Here is a 23329-nt window from a genome sequence, read left to right on the forward strand (position 1 = left end):
TGAAATATTAATGTGAAAATTAAGCGAGATCACAGCCTCCACCACGCCTGACGAAGAAACCCTCCCCAGTACTCCCGCCTTCCTTTTAAACTGGTGAGTCCCGCCTCCTTTCTGGCGAACATATCTACACAGCTGACGGAAGCGGAACGCAGAGCTGTATTTCCAGCACTTATTTTAGGATTGTGAGGAGTCGGCTCTTTCGATGACAATTAGAGCAACAGATGCCAGTAACGATCCCGATGTGCCGCGCAGCAGGAGGCAGAGCTGGCCCTGCCGCCCCCGGGGAGCCCGGCACCGCCCTCGTGCCCCGCCAGCACCACGCACGCCCTCCGGCCCAGCACGCCGCGCAGCCCGGCACAGCCCAGGGCAGCGCTCCTGCTCCTGGTGCCGCCGCTACGGAGGCCGCTCCGGGCCCTGCCTTCCCGGCGAGGCGCCGGCTGAGCCGCGGGCCCGCGCTCCTGCGCGGTCTCTCGGGCGTTGCGGGGGACACGACGCTGCCGCTGACCCCGACGTAATGCCCAAACGCGCGGCGCATGCCGCAGCTGTGCGCAACCTGCCATGCAAGCCACGTAACTCAGTCCTACGCCCCGACAGGTGATTTAGTGGAGAGAAGCGAAGACGACTTTTCTTTAGAAAGCCCCATTACAGCATTATGTTTATGTGCTCCGTGTCCACATTATACTATTTACAGCGTGAAATATTAGTTCATTGAAATCATAACTGGCACTTTGCGCTGCTACTATTCTAGCCAGATGGAATTTATGAATTGTGAGATTGATTTCCATTTCCAAGAGTGCTTAAATATGTGATGTACCTCTTTCCAATAGAGCACCACCCTTGACAATTCAGAGATCAATAGGAACTTCACAATGGTTTTATATTTCCACATAAGAGTATCTGGTAACAAACAGCAGCAGCTCAAGTGGCTTCTACCGCACATGACGGCAGAATTAAGACTAACGCAGATATTGCACGACCGGCTTCGTTATCCTGACTCTACATGAACGACAGTTTGGTGTCCTTCAGCTTGCGGGTCTGGAACACAAGCGTGCAACCCAGCAAGCGTCAGTGCTGTCAGTTGCGGAACTGCGCGTAACGTCAGCCGCGGCAGCGGACGGCCAGGGTGAACTCAGCAGGGAGAAACTTCAGTATTTTGCGGTCAGAATTAACCGGCTGGACAATGGAAAATACAAGTTATTCCCGACTACGTTTCTCTGCTAAAACATTTATGGAAGGCAAACGAAACGACAGAAACTCAGCCGTTACCGCAGGCTTTTGTCACCGTGTAGGTACAAGCCCCCAGGCCAGCTCGGCAAACCCGAGCAGGTTTTGTGCGGATGCCCCACGCCAGCCCCGCTCCTGCCGGGCCTGCCCAGCCCGCGCCGGGGCTGCCCACAGCAGGAAAACGGCGTCCTACCGCAGGCGCCCTTCGGCCTCCGCTCCCAGCGCCGATAAATCTTCCCTAACTCTCAAACGCTAATAGGTTCCTGTGTGGCTGCACGGGGAGAAAAGGCTACAGCGGGCTCGGGTGGCAGGGCGAGATGCTAATCGCTGGAAAGGAGGAGAGCTCATCTCCTCTTTCAGCACGATGTCTTAAATCCAATGGCTGGGCGTATCTCCTCATTTTAACGTTACTACGCTGCCAAAAAGGGTGAAAGAGGCTAGCTGCGGCGTAACCAACAAACCTTCCAAAGCCAGCAAAACGCAAACCTGCTGCTCGCGTTTCCCGTCGCTCTCTTCTGCGGGTGTGGCGGAACCGTACTCGTGCAACCTCCACGCTGCGCTTCACCCCGCCACCGTCTCAGTGTGTCTGTGTTTACGTGCAGCAGGTGGGAAATGCTGCTGAATTACAGCTTCCAGAATTACTAACTAAAATGTGCGTTATACAGTCAGTCATTGGGAAATCTTGTGCTAATTTCTGCAAATTACAACCTTAGGAAAACACAGAAACTTTACAGTCCACTATACTTGACTTGATACAGGTGAAAACAAATTTCACTTTTTAATCTGAGCAATAAACACTTTTTATCAAAGTCTAAAAAATACACTTTTTGCCTGGAAAGCACTGGAAGCATGTGATTTTGCACAGGAGAAGACAACATTTTTTACCGAATCTGCCAAAACTAGAAATAATTTTCCTTCTTCCTTTCCCATCCCCCAACTCAGACTGTACCAAACCCCTCTCTTTTGCCAATGCCACTCTTTAAAATAGTATGCACTGAATTAAATCACTATTTAGATGGAGGATGAAAAGAATATTCATGAATTGGACAAAACAGAAAACAAACACTGGGAAATGCAAATTTATGTTAATTTTTCAATATACCTTGATGATTGCTTTGTAATTACAGGGCCATAAGGCAGAAGTCAACAATTAAGAGTTATTAGTGGAATAAATAGCTAGAGAAAGACCTCTCTGAAGAACAAAACATTTATGGGCATCATTTAACATCATCACAGATTTTCACCATTTCAAGAAACTGTGACTACAACAGGATCAAACCTTGAAACCTCTTCTCTCAGACTTAGAAAGGATTAGAAAGAATTAGAAACATAATACTAGTAAAAAGGCACGGAATGATGAAAATAAAATACACACAAGCAATGTTTCTGTGCAAAGGCAAATTTACTTAAAACACCGCACGAAACGGGGTAACCTCTGCTCACCACCCACTGTTGTATTTAATCCGAAAGCTTCGGGGAGGGACTCTGCCTTAAAAATGATGCCGCGACCCTGGAGCAGGGTCTGAAGGTTCTTAAAAATGCAAGCGTTGCATTACCATCAGAACGCCCATCCTGACAACTTCTATTAGCAAGAGAACTTCGAAGTTTTCTTACGGAGGTATGTCACGAGCTGCACCGCAGCCGGGTCACCAGGGATACAGTACCGAGCTCGGTCAGGGACACAGACTGAACAGGAATGTCGTCCTGAGTGTTAAAATGGGGTTACGCCCATTTTGTGCAAGCGATACTTATCCGAGGTACCTATTTGAGAGGCGATGTCTCCTTCAGAGGTAGCGCCGGCAGTCATGGTTACGCATGAAACCCTGACCCCACCGATACCAGCGGAACCAGCGATGAGTTCAGGGTGCACGCCTTCAACCACGGCATTACTTAAGTGGGTACAGATGATGTCAGTGTTGAGGAAAGAAATAACAGTTGTGGTGCTGCCAGCTTGCCCCATTCGTTCAGGGAGCAGCACAGTTCATGATCACCTTTCCTACAGCTGAGGTCTCTACATTCTCCTGTAGGCTTTATTACAAAACATTGCTATTAGTGGATGTCTTGTTTCCAGATGTCCTGAAAGCAGCGTTGCCATTAAAGGGCTGCATACATCCACTTTCATGTCAAACTGTGGTAACTATTCACACATCTGGATTTTCTTCCGCAAAGCCTTTTGTTTCTTCTTCGAATTATTATCGAAGGTAGGACACTAATAAAGATTTTTGCAAGAACAGTGAGGATTGAGGTGGAACTCAGGGTTGCCCAAAACCTCTTCACCAGCAACCTTGTTTGGGGAAAAAGATGATAAATAAATCAAAATGCACTAAGCAGCGTTTCCACATGGCAATCGCCTCCTTCATTGCGTCTGCACCTCATCAATCACGCCATTGTCTGCTTGAAAGGCGAGCCTTGTAAATGTCATATCCACTCAAGCCCAAGGAGAAGCGAATCAAAATGCAGCAAGGAGTTTTAATTGGGTAGTGTAATTAAACTAAAAAACCCCAGCAGAATAGCTTTGACAGGATAGATGAAGACCCCTTTTAATAGGGCTACAAAACATATTTGTTAAAAGGATGAGGCAATGCACGCTCCTGACTGAGCTCCAGAGTACTTTTATGAAAAGGCTGCTCGAAAGGGATGGATTTAACAAGTTGCAGCCACGTCTGTGGGGCAGCAGGCAGGAGGGTCCCTCGCAGCGAAGCGGTCACCAAACCGCTGCCTGCTCCTTCAGCCACGCAGGCAGGCTGAGGCGCTCCCCTCGCGGCCAGACCCCTTCTCCGGTGGAGCACGTCCCACCACCTCTTGCCAAAGCCGCGCGGCTGCTGGCGAGGTCTCGGCCAGCCCGGCCTTCCTCCGGGGCTCAGGCTGGCCCCCCGAGCCCAGCGCAGTCCGGGGCCTGCCACGGAAAACGGAGAACGCGGCAAACCCGAGCGCCATCCGTGCCTTTGCCGCCTTCCCCCGGGGCGTTTAACAGCTCCACAGACAGCACGTCCATGTGCGTGTGGACTCGTTTCTTTCTGTTCCACACTTCGAGATTTCTTTCACTCCAAGCCTGAAGATTGGAACATTTTCTCTACTGAACCTGTTTTTTACCTTTTGATCAGAATCTGTGATTAGTCTCCTATCAAGTACGGATTTTTTCCCATTATTTCAAACACCGCATTGTTCACAGCGGGAGCATGAATATTAGGAACAACCCTTGGCGCACCACTTGCGGAGCACACGGAAAACTGCGGCCCCTCTGCTCTGGCTCCACTGCAGGGCTCTGAGCAAACACGCAACATCTCTATTCGAGCTCCCCAAGCAGCAGGAATCCATGCCTTCCTAACGCTTTCTGTATGTTTTGAGTCCTTTCACAACCCAATAATGAGTTCATTAAATCAGTATTACCCGGTGTGCATAATCTGGAGGAACCGGATAGTGAATTAAAACATCAAATACCTTTAGCTTTAAATGAAAACTACGTGAAAGCATTTCAGGCATCACTTTGGCTATCACTTACGGCCAGTATGAATACTGCTAGAAAAGCTATTTTCGTGCAGATCTGGAATTCAATGGGAAAGACTGACTCGTGTAGCAACATCAATCAAAACGTCGGCTCCGCTGGCAGCTCTCAACACTAAGGCAGGTTCAAAGGTCACAGGATAAAGAAAAAGCCAAGCTCTGGTTCAGCTCTAATATCTCCTCGCTAGAAGTCTTGCAAAGGTACCTACCCCCCTTCTGTACTAGGCGGCCTTCATTAATCTTCTTGCCATCTTTTTTAACTAGTCATGCAGAACCGCTCGATAGCGAGACATATAATGGGGAGGCCCTGTGCCTATTACCAGGTTAACACTCTGTTAAGCCCCAGTGCAACAATGGAATAAGAATTTAAAGGAAATCTTAAGCTGCGGGGTGCAAAGCAGGCAATTACATTACAAACTGAAGTTACCAATGTACTCCGTGACCTAGAGAACAACTTTGTTTAGACAACCTTAATATTAAGGATATTTTGACCTAGCAACTGAGATGTATCTGCTTTATTAAAACAAAAAAAAAAAGCAGAAAAAGGATCATAGAAGACGTTTCTTCAGTGTTTCAAGTAAACTACCAAATAAATCTGATTTCTGCAGAAATAAATTCTGCTATCGTAAAATACACATGAACGGAAGAACCCCAAGTATTTCAAAAACTGCAAGTCTGCCCAACTGGTTAGCCTCAGTGCCACTAAGGTCTGCTCACCCCTCCCCGCATCAGCACCGGCTCAGCGCTCCCGCGGTGCGGATGCCGAGGCAGCCTGGGCCCTCGGAAGGGACGGCCACGACGCGTCCATCACGGCCACGCAAGGTCCACAGCGCACTTCGTAAAAAGGCAGCGGTCGGTGACACTGAAGTTTCTCCCTTGTTCAAGTAATGTAAGAGACATTAACAGAATCAGATTTCCTTTAAATTACACTATTGCAAAGGGATATAATTGTATTAAACGTATTATGTTGCTTCCTTAAGACTTTATATTATGTACACTTAATTGAGATACAAAGCTCTTTTCAGCTATAAAAATGACAAGTACTTTATTAGGGCTTAAATCTTATTTCTCAATGATAGGATGCTTCCTTTCAAGATTCAAAACATTCAGAATCTCTCGTGATAATCAGACCGAAACTGATTTAAACAAGCCGTTTATACACAGTGTTTTCAGGTTCTAATGGCATTTGATCGAGCCAGCAGGGCCATTACCTCTTCCCTCTGTCTAAATTCAGGGAGTCTGATTTAATTTACAAATAAAAATTCAAAAGCTGACCCAGGCCTACTGCAAGGGCAAACAAAAATCATCAGCCATTCCTGCCTACAATACCCACGCTGATGGCAAATAAGATGCCAAAGCTGTCTATTTTCATTTTCTGTTTTCACTGAATGCAGATCCCAGTTCTGTGAACTCACAGCACAGAAAAGCTTCAGCCCCATCCAGAACGACTCCGAGTCCGTCCGTAAATATTCACGTCATCTCTGAAGTTGTTGAGCCCTTTAACACTCACACAAGTGCCACTAAAGCTTCGCTGCATGAACCTGTCTTTTCAGAGAAAACTAACAGAAAATAAGCCCGAGGCTCTCCACTATATTGATACACACGTTTTGTTTTACATTTCTGCAGAAAAGTACTAGTAAAAACTCTGAAATCTCTTTAATTCGCAGAAAGTAAGAGCTAACTGAATACTAAACTACCACATTCAGAACAACAACTGTTGCAGAAACCTCCAGCTATACTGATGACAGCAACCAAACTCCACTCCCAACACCCCTTGCCCATACTAAAAAGGTCACAATTTGGAGGCTCCGGCAAACGCTTCACCTCTCTGCAGAATTGCAAGAAGTCAGTCTAGCAAAGCAGCACTCAACTTCAGTATAACCCCAGCTGCCAATGTCTAGGGAAGGCAGGCAGCTTAATAAAACACCGTGTTTTCACCCGCCGTGACTGTACAAGCGCTGTTACATGCGCAGAACACTCCTGAAAGACGAGATGGAGCACGTTTGTGTTATAAGAGATAAAAACATGAAAACAAAATATATTGCAGAACTCAAAGACCTTATCTTTACTCAGCCTCTCTTTCTTTGCAATAATTCATTCAAGGAAGACCGGGGAATAATTTTTGATGTAAATTCTGCTGCAAACATATATCACTATGCTGATAAAAATCACAGACAAAACTTGTGAAATACAGTGAGTTTCATTCCTTTATGCTACTAAAATAACTTTTTTCCATTTAAAATTCAAGAGATACCAATCTGCTGTTAAGAATTCCCCAAAATGTATCATTCTGAGATGTCACACTGCAAGTCTCTTCTACTGGCCTAAAATAATGACTTTTGGAACATCTTTAGTGAATTGGGAAGAGGTCAGCAGATTTCAGGAGGAATTATTTTCTTCTTCTGGAACGATGCTGAACACTTACTTAATAGGAAAAGTTTGTGATGGCCACACGAAAACGAGTAAATAAAAAACCTCAGTATCATAAAGGTTGCCTTTGTCATAACCTGTCAGCATCCTCTCCAAAGTGACCCCGATTCTTCATTCAACGGTCTCCATGCAAAGGTACTGCCCGTCTGCCACTGGACTCTACCTGGGGGTTGAAATTCTGTCCCTTATTTCTCCCTGGGTTGTCAGGATTTGGGTACAGCCATAATTTCCTAGAGCAGGAGGTGCTGCCTATGGGGCCGAAGAGCCCCATCCCCTGCAGGACGCAGTTCTGGAGGTGTTCAGGAACAGCTTGAAGGTCTCAGACTACCGTGTTGACAGGAGTCTGAGCTGGAAACCTTGGGTTTCAAGGCCAGCTTTTCAGGTAGAGCTTCATTTCGTGGGCACAATTTTACCACCACAAGTATTTGCATTTTAAATGAAATGTGGCTACAAACCCAGAGGTGTTAATATATTTACAGGCACAAAACTGCACCTTGAACTATAAAGACAACTGTTACACATTTTGGACTGCCTGGTCATTAGGGAAGTCTCTCCTTGGGATCATGCCTTCCCAGGGACCATGAAATCTTGCTGGAGACAGAAAAGGAAGACAATGACTGGACTAAGAACATGGAAGTAGGAAGGGGTAATGATGGGGAGAAGGATATAGTTCAATAATTGCTGATAAAATCTGTGGCAGCCATAAATTTACTCTTCCAAGACAATTCAACAGATCATTACCTCTGTAAATATGTATCACATAATTCTCCCTCTCTGTCACCTTGCAGATAAGTACTTAATATTTAGCATCCCTACCCTGCAAAAGCACAAGTGTAATAAAATCCATCTGAGCTTTTGAACCGCAGTTACTTTTTGATAGTAGATAGTTACATTTTGGCACCACCGGGAGACATTGCCCGATTCCCCCGGGGCCTATCTTGTGCTTTTTAAAACAAATTTTACAGATATAGACTCTCGTTACTCCACTGATACAGCAAGCAAAAGCACTTGGCTTTTGAAGTCACACTCTAAACATGGCAAACTCTGACCACTTGCTGATGACTGGCTGAACTGGGACGTCCAACCTGTCCTCCAGCTAGCTTAGCTATCACGGCTGGCCAGGCACGGTCACTGCTTTCCTGAAACCGAACTCTCAGAGCGGCACGTCATAAATCCCAGTGACCCTGCAGCCACGGCTGAAGCAAATTTAGACTGTGCTGATACTTAACTGTGTGTCTGGGATCCTCAACCGCACCTAAAAAATTGTTTAAAACCAGTCTGGATGTTAAGAAGTTCAAAAAAATTGCAATTACGTTGAGACGTATATTTGACTACTGTGCTACGGGGCTGGAGACCAGCTAGGCAAAGCCAGTGTATGACACTGTTAGCAGCTACTGACAGTGGGCAAGAAACACTCTTAATGATGCCATTAGCTGTAAGCAGCATTAAAAGGACACTCATAAAATCTGTTTACGTGTGTATCTGTTTACGTTGTGTTCTCTGTAGCAGAATCAAGTCAGATTAAAAAAATCCTATAATGAATAAAAAACACCTATAGAAAGAAAAGGACATGGTAGCAATAATTCTTTGGACATCTAGCACATACAGGGAGAGAGAGAAGAGAGAACATAAATAAAAAGGACTACTCACTTGGGCTCTTTTCTTCCGCAAGGTCACAGGCACAGAGGAGTTCAGAATCGATTGAAATGGGTTTCTGCTTAATCCAAAACTTAGTGCTGGCCTTCTGATTAGTAACAGGGTCTATCTCTACCTTGTCTCCAGAAATACCTGAGATGAGAAAGAATAGAGAGCCACAACAGTGATCTGTTTAAGCGATTTCCTATCAGCCGTTCGACACACTTTATAAATCTTAAGTGGGATGAAAGTATATTGCCCTTTTGGGCTTTTTGAAAGCACAGGAGCTTTTGAAACCGAAAGCAAATGGTTATCAAACTGCATTGATAATCTGCATTTTATTCTCCTGCATAAGCATACCAACAAGAAAGAAATATCACAGAAAAAATTCTTCTCAACACATACAGAGCTCTTCTGGAAGCAGTAGCTACACGAGCTGCAAGATTTATAAAAAGATACTGCTAGTTTTTCCATCACCGCTATTATATGTAATAGGCACTATCACACCCCGTCCCTCTTCCGTCTCCTATGCAGCACACACGCTGTATCCTCCGCAGGAGAGGACAACACCCATTCGCAGCACTACGGAAACGCTCTTTGTGTTACCCAGACACTCACGAACAAAGGCATCCAGCCCCGGAGATCCTGTGCAGTTTTACACTGCTGGCGTTTTGAAGCCAGCTCTCATTAGGCTGAGACTTGAAAGCAAGCTGAGGAGTCGCGTAGCCGCTGGCACGGGCGCCGGGCCCGGCCGCCCAGCACGGGCTTCCCCAGATGGCTGGCGCTTCGCTGCTGCTGCGCGTAGGCTGGCCCGGGTACGGCTCGCTGCCGCGCGCCGATCCGACCGCAGAGCTCCGTGAGCCCGAGCAGAAGGCTCCTCTGTCGTGCCGCCGCACGCTGCTCCCGAAGCCGTGCAGCAACAGCCTTTGCGGCGGGACGCTGCCGGGGCAGCCGGGGCCAACAGCGCGCTGGAACCGGCCCGGCACGCTCGCTCTAAGGCGTAGCGGCCTGTACCAGAGCGTCGCGAAGCAGAAGCCCTGCTACGCCGCACCGACGAACACAAGCTCGTTGTTCGGTAGCTGTTGACACGACCGAACAAACTTCCCAACGTGCTTTTTACATCAAGAGGTGTGGAGCCTTAAAAATAATGACATCTCTTCAGTCATGAGTTAATAGGCGAAGCTCACGAGAAAGCGACACAAGGAAGCGACACGGGAAAAAAGTATTGAAACATCATTTGCCTCTTGCATCTCTGGACAAACAGCAGAGAGAACCTTTTCCCGCCGGAGGGTTTTGGCTATGATGCTTTCAAATACATTACGCTTGGCTCGTCTGAAGCACAGGAAAACCTAAAGGAGCTGCTGATAAAACTTTTAAGACACGTGACAAAATAGAAGTAAGATGCCACACACATAATGACTCTCCCAAGCCCTCCAAAATTAACTCAGTGTTTCTTAAAGCCTGGTCATAGCTGCAGAATTTGCGAACCACGTTCGTTTGTGTTTTAGGCGACTAACACCAAAGCATAGGGACAGCGCGCAGCAGACGCCTGCCGCGGGCTTCTTCCCGCAGCCCGTCCCACCAAGGCAAGGCTACCGTCACTTCAACCCTGGCCATGACGATAGGCTACGGTAACGCCACCAACCCCCCCTTCTATTAATCCAAGAATGTGCTTTGTCATTAAACACACGTCACATCAGAGAGATCACACTTCAATTGCGCATTGTATCCAGAGTCCAATTAACACAAAGACTGCTAGAACTAGGTAACCTGAGCAGGCTGATGCTGTATCTGGAGCCCATTTTATTTTCTAATCTAATTTTGGACAGATTATTTAAAATCGGCATTGTTGTTTCACTGTAACGGTTAATTATCAAAATGGCATTTTCTGTAGTTTAAGGAAAATATGTGAAGTCGATGGTACAAGTTCTTATTTTCTCACTGAAAAAGTCAAGGCAAGTTCTAAAAATAACAGTGCAGATTCTTTGTGTGCGAGGGTTGTTCCCCATCCCTTCCTCTAAAAATGTCACCCCTGAAAATATCCTTTAAAAATTTTCACTGTATGGTCCTGCAACTTCAGAATTCACAGTCAGTCAATATTGTTAATGCACCTTGTTAATTTGATAGGATTTGTCAGGTAACTCCACTGGAAAATTATATAAAACTGTTCCAGATGAACAGATGATAGTGACATGAATTAAAGTGATAGAACAATAGTGGAATATAAACCAGAAATGACACCCAAAGTGGCTGTTGATTTATTGCCATCCTGAGTTTGGTTCTGGGCTTCCATGTATATTAGTGCTACAAATCTGGGTCCATTTAGCAGAGAGATGCTCATACATACATCACCAGCTCCTGCTCCAAGCCAAGGTCACTCCCCATTGCATCAATCTTTTCAGCAGAGGCTACTTCACCAAGCATGGATTTTGTAACCATCTCAGATGTAACAGACTTCCTCCTCTTTCATCTTTTTTTTATCATGTAAAATACACTTTAACTTCTATTATTTTTATCTGCAAATTGTTGCTGTATACTTCATCCATTATTTCTGTATCTCGACATCGCTGGCTTGAGCTCACACACATCCAAAGAGCACATTGACAAAGAATGTTGTCTTTTTTGTGTTATTGTTCTCACAATCTGTATGTGTTGAAACCTAAAATCAAAACACTGTTATGTATGTGCCTTCTGCAGTCTCTGTATTGCAGCACAAATTAGTCACACTCAAAAACCAAGTAAAAATGCTTCTTCTACAATTTTTTTAATTCATTCGTTTTATCAAAAGAAATGTCATCGATATACTAGTCCAGTAACACTGTTCTGTTCTTGCTTCCTTTGTTGGGGTCTGCAACTGCTCCCCCTTTTCTGAAATACTTGCCAGCAGTAATTTTCCAAGACAATATGCTTCTTTCAGTTTTGCTAATGTGATACACAAGCAAATGCATCTTATTCCTTCACAACATGACAGAATCTCCGTAAAAATGTTGAGAGCACTGCTGCATGTGCATCACGCTGTAATACGAGCTAAAACATAAAACCCCAAACCTTAAACTGCTATGGCTAAAGCTTTCCACTGTAATAAAACCATCAGTCAAAAGGTTCATTCCTCCCGTGGTCATTTATGTATTGCTTTTTACTATAGAAGAACTACGCACAATGTACACAAGACTGAGCTTACTCCAGTATTTTCAGTAAACCTTGCCTCAAATTCAAAGATCAGGCCTCAAAATAGCTAAAGCGTTTCAAAAGGTACCAGTACGCAAACAGTGATTCCCAAACATGGCTCACACCATTGCTTCCTGCTCCAGGCAACTGAAAGAAAATCCGATACGGGATCTATTCAAATGCAATGACACGAGCATGTCTTACAACGTCCGAGCAAACCGTGGGGAGTGGAGATGAGCTACGCCGAGTGTCTCCTCCACCACTTCTGGGTTCTGTCACACGTAAACATCTGCAGGGGAAGCCTGGGAAACTGGGACTCGCCCCCAAAGCCACAGGGATATTTTCAGTGCAATCACTGCACCGTATTTCAGCTACCCTGACAGCCGGTGTGCTCCCGCGCAGCTACCGACGTCATCGATACTGTCAAGAAGGAGCAACGGAATGGTTTTGGATTCTTGGCGTCCTCTAGAAAAACTGTCACTTTGCTATGGCTGCTACATAAAACTGGTGACAAAAATGCTACAGAGAAAAGTTTTTGCAACTGGCCATCATTAAACTGACACAGAATAGTTCCTGAACCACAGCTACTGATGAGCAATGAAAAAAAAAAATTAGACATAATGTTTTACATTTCAGATCGCGTGGAGCAGTCTGTCACTCGCAGAAGATGAACACATTAACACTCAGCAGCACCAATCCAAATAGCACCTCGATGCTTGTTTTATCAGCATTGCTCTTTAGTATCTTAAAAAAATTCATGAGAAACCCCAGCAATGTATGCTTATTTTGACTTTATTTCGAGGTTTTGATGCTGTACATTTGCCCAAACTCTGAATACCTCACTGGGGTTTTCTTTGATTTTTAAGAATTAATTACCTTATAAAAATCCCATTGCCAGTGTACTGCCATCAAAAATATACAAGTTCACATATTGTTATAAAAAGGAAATTTTATGGTCCTTACACTCCTGGACAGGGTCAGTTCCTTCACTGCTACACAAGTTAAGCCATTTGTTTCATTTAACAGCTATTCTCCCTTAACCATTTATCTTTAGTGATCTGTCATGACCTTTTCAAGCTCCCATTTCTGACACTCTCCAGATACAGTGAGTCAAACTTCACTGGAAGCAAACTATCACACCCAGATAGTTTGCTCAGAAGCAGAAAACATGCCCAGCGCTGTCCTGCTTCAGCACCAGCATATAAATCCTTCCCTAACAAGACAGTTCAAAATAAGCTAAGAAAGCCTTTCCTGTAAAAATTTTTGAGACATATACTTCAATGTGCGCTTAAGGATGGAAGAATGAAGAGATCGTAGTGACAATAACACAGAAACTGCTATCGTTTAAATTTAACAATTCTACTGAATTCTAGAGAATAAATGTATTTTGTAAACATTACGGCACTTAATATTTTACTGCTGAATAATTTCTTTATGGAAGGTATTTGCAGGAATGTCACAGGTCACCTACCAATGCATCATTAATCAAACTTTCACAATTTAAACACAAAGATAAAAAGCCATTCAATCATTTTAAAACAGTAATGGGGCTTTTATAATTCAAGATTCTGTCATCCCTTGGCCTTCAGGTTTTCAAAAGCATTCGGAAAGCTAGTAAGGAAAATATAAAACCTCTAGAGAATGCTGGTTTTATTTTGTTCCACCTCAAATTTTCACTTGGTCATTAAAATCTTTCAGTCTCAGAAAAGGAAAAACCTAATCATTCCTAATTTTGCATAGCCTCATTTAAAAATAACAAAACAGTTGGCAAGAAGCTTTCCATTAGGAAGCCTAGATTAAGAAAAAGAGATGGGGTCATTAAATAATGGCCTTCTTTCAGAAGAAACATGTGCTAGCTGATTGTGGATAATAAAAATACTGAAGTATTCTCAACTGAAAGCAATTTTTTTTAACTGCTGAAATGCTAGCAACACTTTCAAGTGATGGGCTCCACGATAAAATAGACCAACATGATAATCACTGCTTTAAAAACGTCTGAGATGGACAGTCAGCTATTAGAGATGGCCAAAGGTTTGAACTGTTCCATTTTCCTAAGCGTTATAGTATGGATTGATTTACCTAACTGAACATCAGTGGTGAATCGAAGCCTATGGATCATGCTGACTTTGAAGGACTTGTAATGGTGGCTACTGAGCATGTCCTGAACGGTAGCTATATCGATCTGAGGGTCCTCCTCTGAGACCTCTTCTCCTCTTGAACCTGCAAAACAAGCCAACAATAATGAACGAGAGGTTTAAAATACGGCACGCGATTCAGCTAGCATGTAAGTACGGCTGTGATGTCTGCAGCAGCAGATGGCTTTTTAAGAAAGAACAAAACACTCAAGTCCACGGGAGGAGGAAATTCTCACCCTCCACCCAAAGCCAAAATCACTAATTCACGAAGGACATCGCGATACACCTTTGTGTCCCACGTGAAGAGCCCTGCACCACCCCAGCGGCAGATTCTCAGGCGGCACGAGACACCCCTGGACCGCAGACAGTGCCTGGGGCTGACGCCCACAGCCCGTCACGCCGGGAAGGAGCCGGGAGAAGGGGCAGTGGTTTCAGGTGCCGCCCTCGACGCGTGCACTAGCACAGGTCTCCCACGCTTCAGCATCCCCCCACGTGGGACGTGACGCTGGCATCTTGCTGCAGCGCTGGCAACTCCTCAGGCACGCTGATCTCAGCCCTGCAGTAACGAAGCTGAGCTTTATTTACTGATTAGTATTCTCATTACTACTGCAGGTACCGGCTTTATAAAAGGTAACATCTCATTAAGCCAAAATGCCAATTACTGAAAAAATATAACGCACTTTAAAGATTTTTTACATTTTACGACGTTGGATTAACACCAATTTAAACATTACTATAATGCGATACATAATTTTGCGCAGAGTAATTTCTATGCCAGCTGCTAATAAAGCATCTCGGCTCTAAATGATCATTCAGATGCTGTTAGATAAAGTGGTATAAATATGTTTGAAAACTGATTTAGCTTCTTACAGAAGATACTGAAGAATGACACGTTTTGTTTAATACGCCGGCTAATGCAGTCCTAAAAGCTGAATCAACTGCCAGTTCCGAGTACTAAATTTGCTACAGCAGATTGATGAAAACTTGTTATTTTGCTGAAATTTTGATAATGGGAATATGAGATGATGGAATTTTAGTACAGGTCTTAAAGATCCAGCAAAGCAGACTAAGAACTTGTCAGGTTTTTTTGTATTAGTTTTGTTCGAGACTTGCTCGGTTGGAGGAGCCTCAACACTAACGCTTCCCGTGCTGACCCTTCCCTCTGGGGATGCAAATTCCCGTCCCGTTCGGGGACCTTAGCTCGCAGGGAAGCCACGGCGAGTCCCCATGTGCCCCCGCGATGACGAAGGGACGGTTTGGCAGGAAAGGCCATGGCTCCCGGGGGAGGAAAAGCCTGGTGCTTGGCTCAGACATGTACTGTCGATGCAGAAGCAGGCTCCCTTTTAACAGGGTGACTTGGAGCTGCAAAAGGACGCGCCGCTTGCTCTGGCAAGGGGAACTGTCGGGGCGGTGGCCATAAGCAGGACAAACGTAGGCGAGAGAGAAGGAAAACCCCACCTGAGCACCGGGCATTTTCCTGCCGACTGAGAGCGTTCCCTTTTCTCTCTGTTAATTCCGTAACAAATGTCACTGCTTTGTGATAAATCTCTCTCATTTCTGCATCAAAGTAAGGTTGGCATTTGCTGTTAAATGAGTCAAAATAGAGGTTGAGAGCATGAAGTAGGGGATCCACATTTCGCAGACGCCAGGCACATAAGCTTTCCACCCTGCCCACGGGCGAGCGGACGAGAGCGATGCCCCTCCTCGCGGCCCGTACCACAGCCAGGCAACTGGGGACCTGTCTTTGGGGAGGGGGGACAGCAAAGAGTTAACCTACAAATTGGGCCGTGCCATTCGACTTGAAAGAATTCCAAAAATCAAATGAAACAGTCTACATGTGAATTTATGCAGAGCCATCTTCACATTGCAACCACTCTATGCTCCAGAATGACAAGATAAATTGTAATGGCTCCTTCAGAGACATTACAATGTATTTTGTCAAAGACCCCTGTGTTAATGTCTCTATACTATGGATTATCATAATGTATCATGTCAAACCTTCATGCTGCAGTACTTCAAAGATACAACGAGATACGTCAAACTTTTTGGTGCACTTAAAAGCATCTTGAAACACCGTGCCATGGCGGTGCCTGAAAGCACAGCAGGACAGCAATGGCACTGCTGCCCGGCGGTCGAGTGGGCCGGGACCCTCTTCCACCGACGGAAACCAGTGAAATGCCGTTCGGCCCTGCCAGTGGCTCCCAGGCATGCGGCCAGCGCGGCCCCGCAGGACGTGGTCACAACGGCACGTGCTGCTGGGACGCAGGCCGCAGCACGGCGGGACCACGCGGTTACACCTGGGTGTAACCGGCCCGCAGGGGACATAGGGTCTGGGGACAGACAGGACGCGGCGGGGCAGGGAACGACCCCAGGGGTGGCTCCCAGAGACAGCGACACGGCGTGAACCCAGCAGGGCAGCGGGGTCACTGCTGGCCGGGGTGTGAGAGGGGCCCTGGTCTGCAGGGAGGGCGTTAGCGCTGCCCCTAACGAAGCCCCGCGCCGTTTCCGACGGCGGGGTGCACCGTGTGCTGCCCGCTGCCTCCTCCCAACGCGCGGCTGCGACTTAATGGCGGGTGTCGAGACTCTCAGCCCTGTGCAACGGGCAGCACTCTGTATAGCAGGGGTTTAAGCACAGCGTTACACATAAAGGAGCGTTAGCACCAACAGACAAGCTGAATGGGCAGCGACAAGACATTCAGAAAAACACAATGAACGGCAAGAAATTAACCTCTTCCCCCCACCTCCTGCTAAACGTTCTTAAAACGCTTCGTAAGATCACGACTCGCGTGACGCTCTGCAGGTACCGCTGCCTTTGTATTCCAGCCTGGCCTTGAGCCGCCCAAGCCCACCGCCCACACTCGGTTACCGGCAAAGTGGGGACACTACGTGTCTACATGGCTGTTATGAAGCCGAGTCCTCTCAGATTTCACACACCCAGATTAGAAGTATTAGAAAGAAAATTAGCAGCCTGCCAGATCATAGCCAGGGGAAAAAACTGCCACTGTAACTAAAAACATGAGCACCTTGTCAGTGTCTGAACTGCAGGAGCATTAACTGCCGCAGCCGGAGCAGCCGAACAGTGGGATTTTGCTCTGGAAGCCCTTCAGATGCTCCAGGTATCCGCAACCTCTGCCGACTTTGTTTTATGAAGCTTTGTGAATGGATTCAGGTTTACAGAGTTTCTACAGTTGCTGCTCTTGGGAGAGCAGCCAGGAACTCCACCATCAAAACAGCTCATCTGTCTAAAGATGGCAAGACACGCAGACCCCTGAGGGTGCACTGGATAATAGCAGTAATATCAGTAACAACAGAGAGAAATGCCCTGCAGGGAGAAACCTGACTGCAGAACTTGGCATATTGCTCTTACCCCGCAGCTCCGCGAGGATGTCTGCGAGACTGCCGGCATTCAGCAGCGGAGGGAAGAGCCATCTCCACCAGCTGACTGGGGGAAGAAAATCATAAAAATATTTTCCACATGCAAGCAGCTGTGAATAAACCTGTCAAATATTTACAGGCCTGTCAGGGTATTTGTAATGGAGATCACGGTGTGGCTTTTGAATGTAAAAGCTTCTGCTTGGGAAGACAAACAAGTAAAGTGGATGCTCCAGGTCTATTATTTAGCCGAAGAGCCAACCCAGCACTACGGCTTTTGCCAGCAGAGACCACTCTGGGGTCCTGGGAGGAACAGATTCCTATTCCAGAAACAAACTCCTTCTCATAATGACATGGAGACTCGGTTTGCAACGACCTCTGTGTTCTTCCACTGTAGTCTACCTAATTAAGATTTACCCTGTGAAAGAAAAAGTGAAAAAAGCTGGAGTCAGGTGTGGGAGAAGCAAGGCACAAGATAAAGAACCTGCATGAAGCGCACGGCACAGCCGTGAGGGAGGCACTTCCCTCAGCCCAGGATATGGGTTTAATTATTGGAGAAGTAGGGTCGGAAAATCCATCAACGGAGCAGGAAGAGAACATCTGGGAGGAAGCCCGTGCTTCTGCCCCACCATCCCCACATCAGGGACAGAGCAGCGCCTGGCACAGCTAAACAGGGAGTCTCCTGGTTTTCCGGAATCCCGGCACCGCCATGTCTGGTGCCAATCCTCCTGCCCTACCTTCGGAGCACGTTGCGCAGGGACAGAACGAGGCTGGTGCTCGCAGTGACGCAAGGCGCAGGCCGTCAGCACGGGACCTGCCAGCGCGCGCAGAGCAGCCAGTGCCTGTCGCCCACACAACCAGCCGGCTCGCCCTGCACCGCGGCCACGGCTTCGGCGCTACAGGCGTAACTTGAGACCAACCTCCCACCACGTTTTACCAGCTCTACTCCTTACAATTGCTCGTACTCAGCAGCAACGACGAAGCACCCTGGCAAAGCAGCACCCTGCCGTGTCGGGGCTGTGCGTACGCCGCGCAGGTTGCCCCACGCTGCTGAACATCAAGTGCAATATAGGTTACAATTAAGTTAGGTCCGGTTCAGTGGGGAGCACAGGCAGTCTGTTTGCAGACTCCATCTCCTGGACAGAACTGCAGCCACTGCACAGCTGTGCATTCTCACAGAAACGATGTTTTGAAATCCCTGAAGCCCTAAGTCACTGTACGAGAACGCATGGTGCTGGACGGACGAGATCCCATCCAGAAGCATATGCATTCCATGCAGCTACATGTCTCTCTTCCATCTGACTCTTACCAACTCTCCTGTCTTGGTCCTCACCAGAGGGACTCCGATAGCCGGTTGGACTGCTCTCCATCTCTGCTCAGATTGCTTGTGCAGCAAAGCCACACAAACCATTAAACCACAGCCTCCTACTTTAAAAAAAAAACAGCGGTGTTTTCTTCCCACGGAAGCTGAATAAAAAGCAAAAATGGTATCAAGGGCTACATACTTCTACACTGTAAGACGGCCACTGCGGTGAAGCACTACCGTGTTTTAGAAGTCACTGTCACGGCACTAGTTTGCAGTCTCTACATTTGATGGGCATCCAGAAAATGGACTCATCTCCCAGCCTGGAAGCAACAACTGAAGATCTTTACTTTCTTGTTGTTTTGTTTTTTTTTTTTTCTTTCTTTGTGTTGTTTTGGTTTTTTAAAAAAACGTTCAGTATTGAGGTAGTATTTTTCTTCAAGTACTTGAACTACTGTGGAATATAGTTGTATTTATAACTCGGTCCAATTTCCTCATTGAAAATCCTGATTTTCAGATGAGACAAGCAGTAATGAAATAACAGGCACTGGAGCATGAATATGAAAGTAAGTCAGAAGCTAAAACAAGGAGCCTTATCCAAAAGGGACTCCTATAAGCACTAGAGGACATATAAAAATGACACATTAGTAATATCAGAATATTGAAATGCCATATGTAGCCTATTCAAGAGCAAGTGAACCTGTATCTCCTCAATAAAACAACAAAATATAAAGTTAACTGCATTGCAAAAATGACCCTTATTACTTTAATGTACTAGTGTATTCTTCAATGAAAGTTCTTAATTGTAATACAATTAATTACATACACAGAGTCCCCAATTACATTTTCCAATAAGACATTGGCTTTGGTACAGGTCTAAAGGCACTAAACCAATTTTAATATATTAAGACCAATTTCCCTTGAATACTAATTACTATCTAACGATAAAATAAGAAAGACGAACTTTGCAGAAGTAAGATGGTAAGAGTAAATTAGCCATGAATACTTTGCTACTACACATAAAAGCTTTTCACATTACAAAGGGCAGGCTTTTAGTTTAAAGATAAATCTTCATGTGAGTTAAAAAGTTCTGCATACTGGAAACAGTTTATTAGTTTGAATGCTATTAGTAAATGTTGGGTAGGTAGGGCTTTTCTTCAGACATATTTCTTAATAATGGAAAGTTTTCTGTTTCATTTAATACCCCAGAATACAAACCTTCTATTTGCCCAAAGGAACCTGGCAGCTATTTTACTGGCAGATGTTTGGCATCATACATACATGTATTTATAAATGAATATGAGACTATGAAAAGCACGTTTAAAAATAATAGCTGTTACAACAGTTTTTCCTGACTAGCATATCTAAGCTAAGAATATTTTAAATAAAACCAAAATGCACAAAATGAGTACTTCAATTTTGATGTTAGGATTTTCAAGCTGTTATTCTACTAATAGTGCAGAACTGTCAATATTTCTATTCTAATGCCACGCCAAAAGATAGCTCCTTAAGCACTACAGAATCCAATTTCTTATCGTGTATTGGGGGAACCGGGCTATGTACAATGCATGAATTACGACTGATCTTATATACTGTATTGCCCTTGAACATTGATGCGTGTGGAGAGTTAACTGCATGGGTGTTTCACATATATCCCCGAGCAGGCACAATGGAAGATCACTTTAAATTCATCCATATTTTGGGGGAGAAACTATAAGCAGAAGATTTCTCCTGCATTCCTTACTTGAGTTTGGTATCAATTCAGAAAACATTCAGTAACAGCACAGCAGAAAAGAGGCAGAATTCAGGTAAGGATTTATTATTTTGCCTAGATTACTGTCAGCCTTGAACGAACGAAAACAGTGACTTGCTCTTGAACTCTATGGAGTCGAAGCATCTGTTTTGCCTTTGCTTTTCCGTGTTCCGGGCACTGGCTGACAAACACGAGGCCCACGAACGGGACAAAAAGCCACTGCCTACCAGCGTGCCGCCACTGCAGCAGGGGAGGATGGCAGGGCAGCGCGGGGAGCGCTCGGCGTCCAGCCCAGGGCGCTCCCCCTTACAGGGACATCGCCTCCGTAGCAGGGGCTCCAGCCCATGCTCTCGGATGGGCACCACCCATTTGCTTAACCGGGGCCGGGAGAGCTCGTGAATTAAGAGTACTTTTGACACAACAGCCTTAGGGATCTACCTGACACCCTCCCACCTCCTGTTCTGCAGGGCAGCTGGCTTCTGTGTCCCCCGGCCTGGGAGGGAAGAGGAGCAGTCCCTGCATGAGGGCGTCAGGGAGGGGGAAAAGTGTTCCCTCGACATCACAACTGACATTTATGTCGAGACAAGCCTCTGAGGCTCTCCTGGAGCATTTGCTACTGATGCAGAGCAGACCGAATGCCTCCTGCTAAACCCCTTACAAACTTACAACAGATTTACTATTGAAGTAGTGGTGCAACCTGAACCTAGTCACTCGTAAGAGCTAAGAGCATCAGCAGACAGAGCTACAAGCCATGCATGGTTTCCTGCACAGATTATGAAAATGTGTTAAAAATGCAGTATATACAATCTACTTTTAATTACAAAGGCTGAATCAAAAAAATGTTATTTTTGATCAAAATGTGCAAAATCTATGAAAGTATGACTAGCATGCATCTTTTTATAGATTAAAAATCAATACAAAAATAATAGCCGGGATGCAGACGTCGGGGAATTCTGGCTTGCGGAAGAGTGCAACTTGATTAGCGAGGTCGAAATTGCCCCATTTCCTCACGCACAGCTCCCCTGCTACCTTCTGCCGCATCCTCTCCTACAGTTTCTCAGAGCCATTCTATGAAGAAATGAACCAGGAGCACGAAGGATACTTTGGGAGCCAGTCCCACCCTACGGAGAACGGCAGCCAAAACTGTGAGTGCTTCACCTCAGCTCCAGCACTACGTACCGCCAGAGAGCTCGTGGCCGCTGCGTCTCACCTCTGCTGTTCCTGAAATGGGAGCAGCCTACTGCTCGCCCCTGGAATTAGGAGGTACTTTGGGGATGCTCTGCTGTCATTCTAGGATAAAATATGAAATGCTATAGCCAAAAAGCATAAATGGGAAGGTCAAATCTTTGTAAAGAAAGAAAAAACGCTTCTACTACTTGAAACAGGCTCTTACTATGACTGTTTGCAGCAAACACTCTGAGCATGGCCTTGGCTGGAAGCATGAATGCTACTGGTTTCCTCATTAATACAATCAACATTTTTACAGCTGAATTAAAATGGAATGAGAAAAATCGAAAACTGAGAGCATGACTGTTGGAAAGAATGAAGAATGCACTAAAATGCTACGGAGGACAAACACAAATCCACGTTAAAAGTTGTTTTTTTTTTAAAGTTTCATATAATTCCTTGTAAAGAATGTAAAGAATCAGAAAATAATACTAGGACCGTTAAAACAGTAACAGAATAAAACATTTGAGCATAGCTGGAGAGTTAAAAACCATCACACTGCTCTAGTTATAGCTCTATGGTTAATTTCTTTAAATTCTATTAGAAAAAAATCAGTGCCTCTAACAGCCATATGACACGGCAAAATATACTGCAGACCACTCGCTTTTTTCACTAAGCAACGCCTGCAGCAGGAAAAGTTTTGTATTTCCAGAGTTTTTCAGAGTTGGTCATAACTTTACAGAGCAGAGTTTAACAGAAAAAGATTAATCATGAAGTGATAAACAGGATGCAGACTATTTACTAGAAGGTATGAAATCCATCATTTCTCTCCGGAATATTGTTTTGGCACAACTGAGAAGCGCCTCAGGAAAGAGAGTCTCGTCAAAACTTACTTGCCCAGACAGTACAGCTTGTATTCCAAAATACATAACTTATGTGAGTTTAAGCAATTTACAAGAGCAAAAGTGAAAAGGGGAAACATACTGTTCTCCCGGACAAGGCAGAATTCCAAAGTGCTCTGGCTCTCCAAGGTACAGTCTAAATCTACTGGGACATTAGGTTCACTCTGCTTCTCCAGCCGATACTGAGGACCTGAAACATAAAGTAACTTGTAAAATCATCTGTTTTCTAACAAAGTGATGGCTTATCATGTTCAACTAACATGAGATCACTCGCGCCCTAGAAGTAAGGCAGGTAGATGTTTATGTTTCAAAGCTCTTTGCCAAAGGAGGGGCCCTATCGCAAAAAGGTGGAGGAAGGCGTGCAAGAAAACACCACATTCCAGTCATCTTCAGCTGTCGAAGAATGCTACCCGACACACTCCTGTCCAACACTTCCGTATTATCCCTGCAGTAGGTGAGCTTGCGTTAGTAACCCGCCCATGCTGCAAGACAGGGCTATTGCCTGTTGTTAAGAAACATCTACTCGGTGTGTACCTACATCATATTATCCGGGCATCTTTCCCGATGTCAAAAAGCACAAGGTGTTTGCTCCCTGTGCTCTGCCCTCTCTGTAGCTCTCTAGGACCGAAGACAGGCTGCTGCAGGCGCTACCCCAGCTGCCGCCTGCGGGGACGGAGCCGCGCGGGGCTGCAGCACGCCGCGGCACGGCCCCACCAGCGCAGCCGGCCCGCACAGG

The 23329-nt window shown here is 45.6% G+C and overlaps 1 protein-coding gene across 3 annotated transcripts in view; it reads right to left on the minus strand.

Annotated features, from left to right (window-relative positions):
- MAPKAP1 (MAPK associated protein 1) overlaps positions 1–23329 on the minus strand; it is a gene marked incomplete at both ends in the record, with an annotated part of 95259 nt that overhangs the window by 4399 nt on the left and 67531 nt on the right. Inside the window, 3 exons of one of the 3 annotated variants that reach the window (XM_082008936.1) lie at positions 8809–8946; positions 14041–14181; positions 22676–22783. In XM_082008936.1, coding sequence (XP_081865062.1) covers positions 8809–8946; positions 14041–14181; positions 22676–22783 — 387 coding nt within the window. The remainder of the gene's footprint in view (positions 1–8808; positions 8947–14040; positions 14182–22675; positions 22784–23329) is intronic. The other 2 variants (XM_082008937.1, XM_082008938.1) reach the window with 2 other exon arrangements.

Source organism: Phaethon aethereus (genome assembly GCF_964289735.1).
Source record: "Phaethon aethereus genome assembly, chromosome: 20".
NCBI classification, from domain to species: Eukaryota; Metazoa; Chordata; class Aves; order Phaethontiformes; family Phaethontidae; genus Phaethon; species Phaethon aethereus.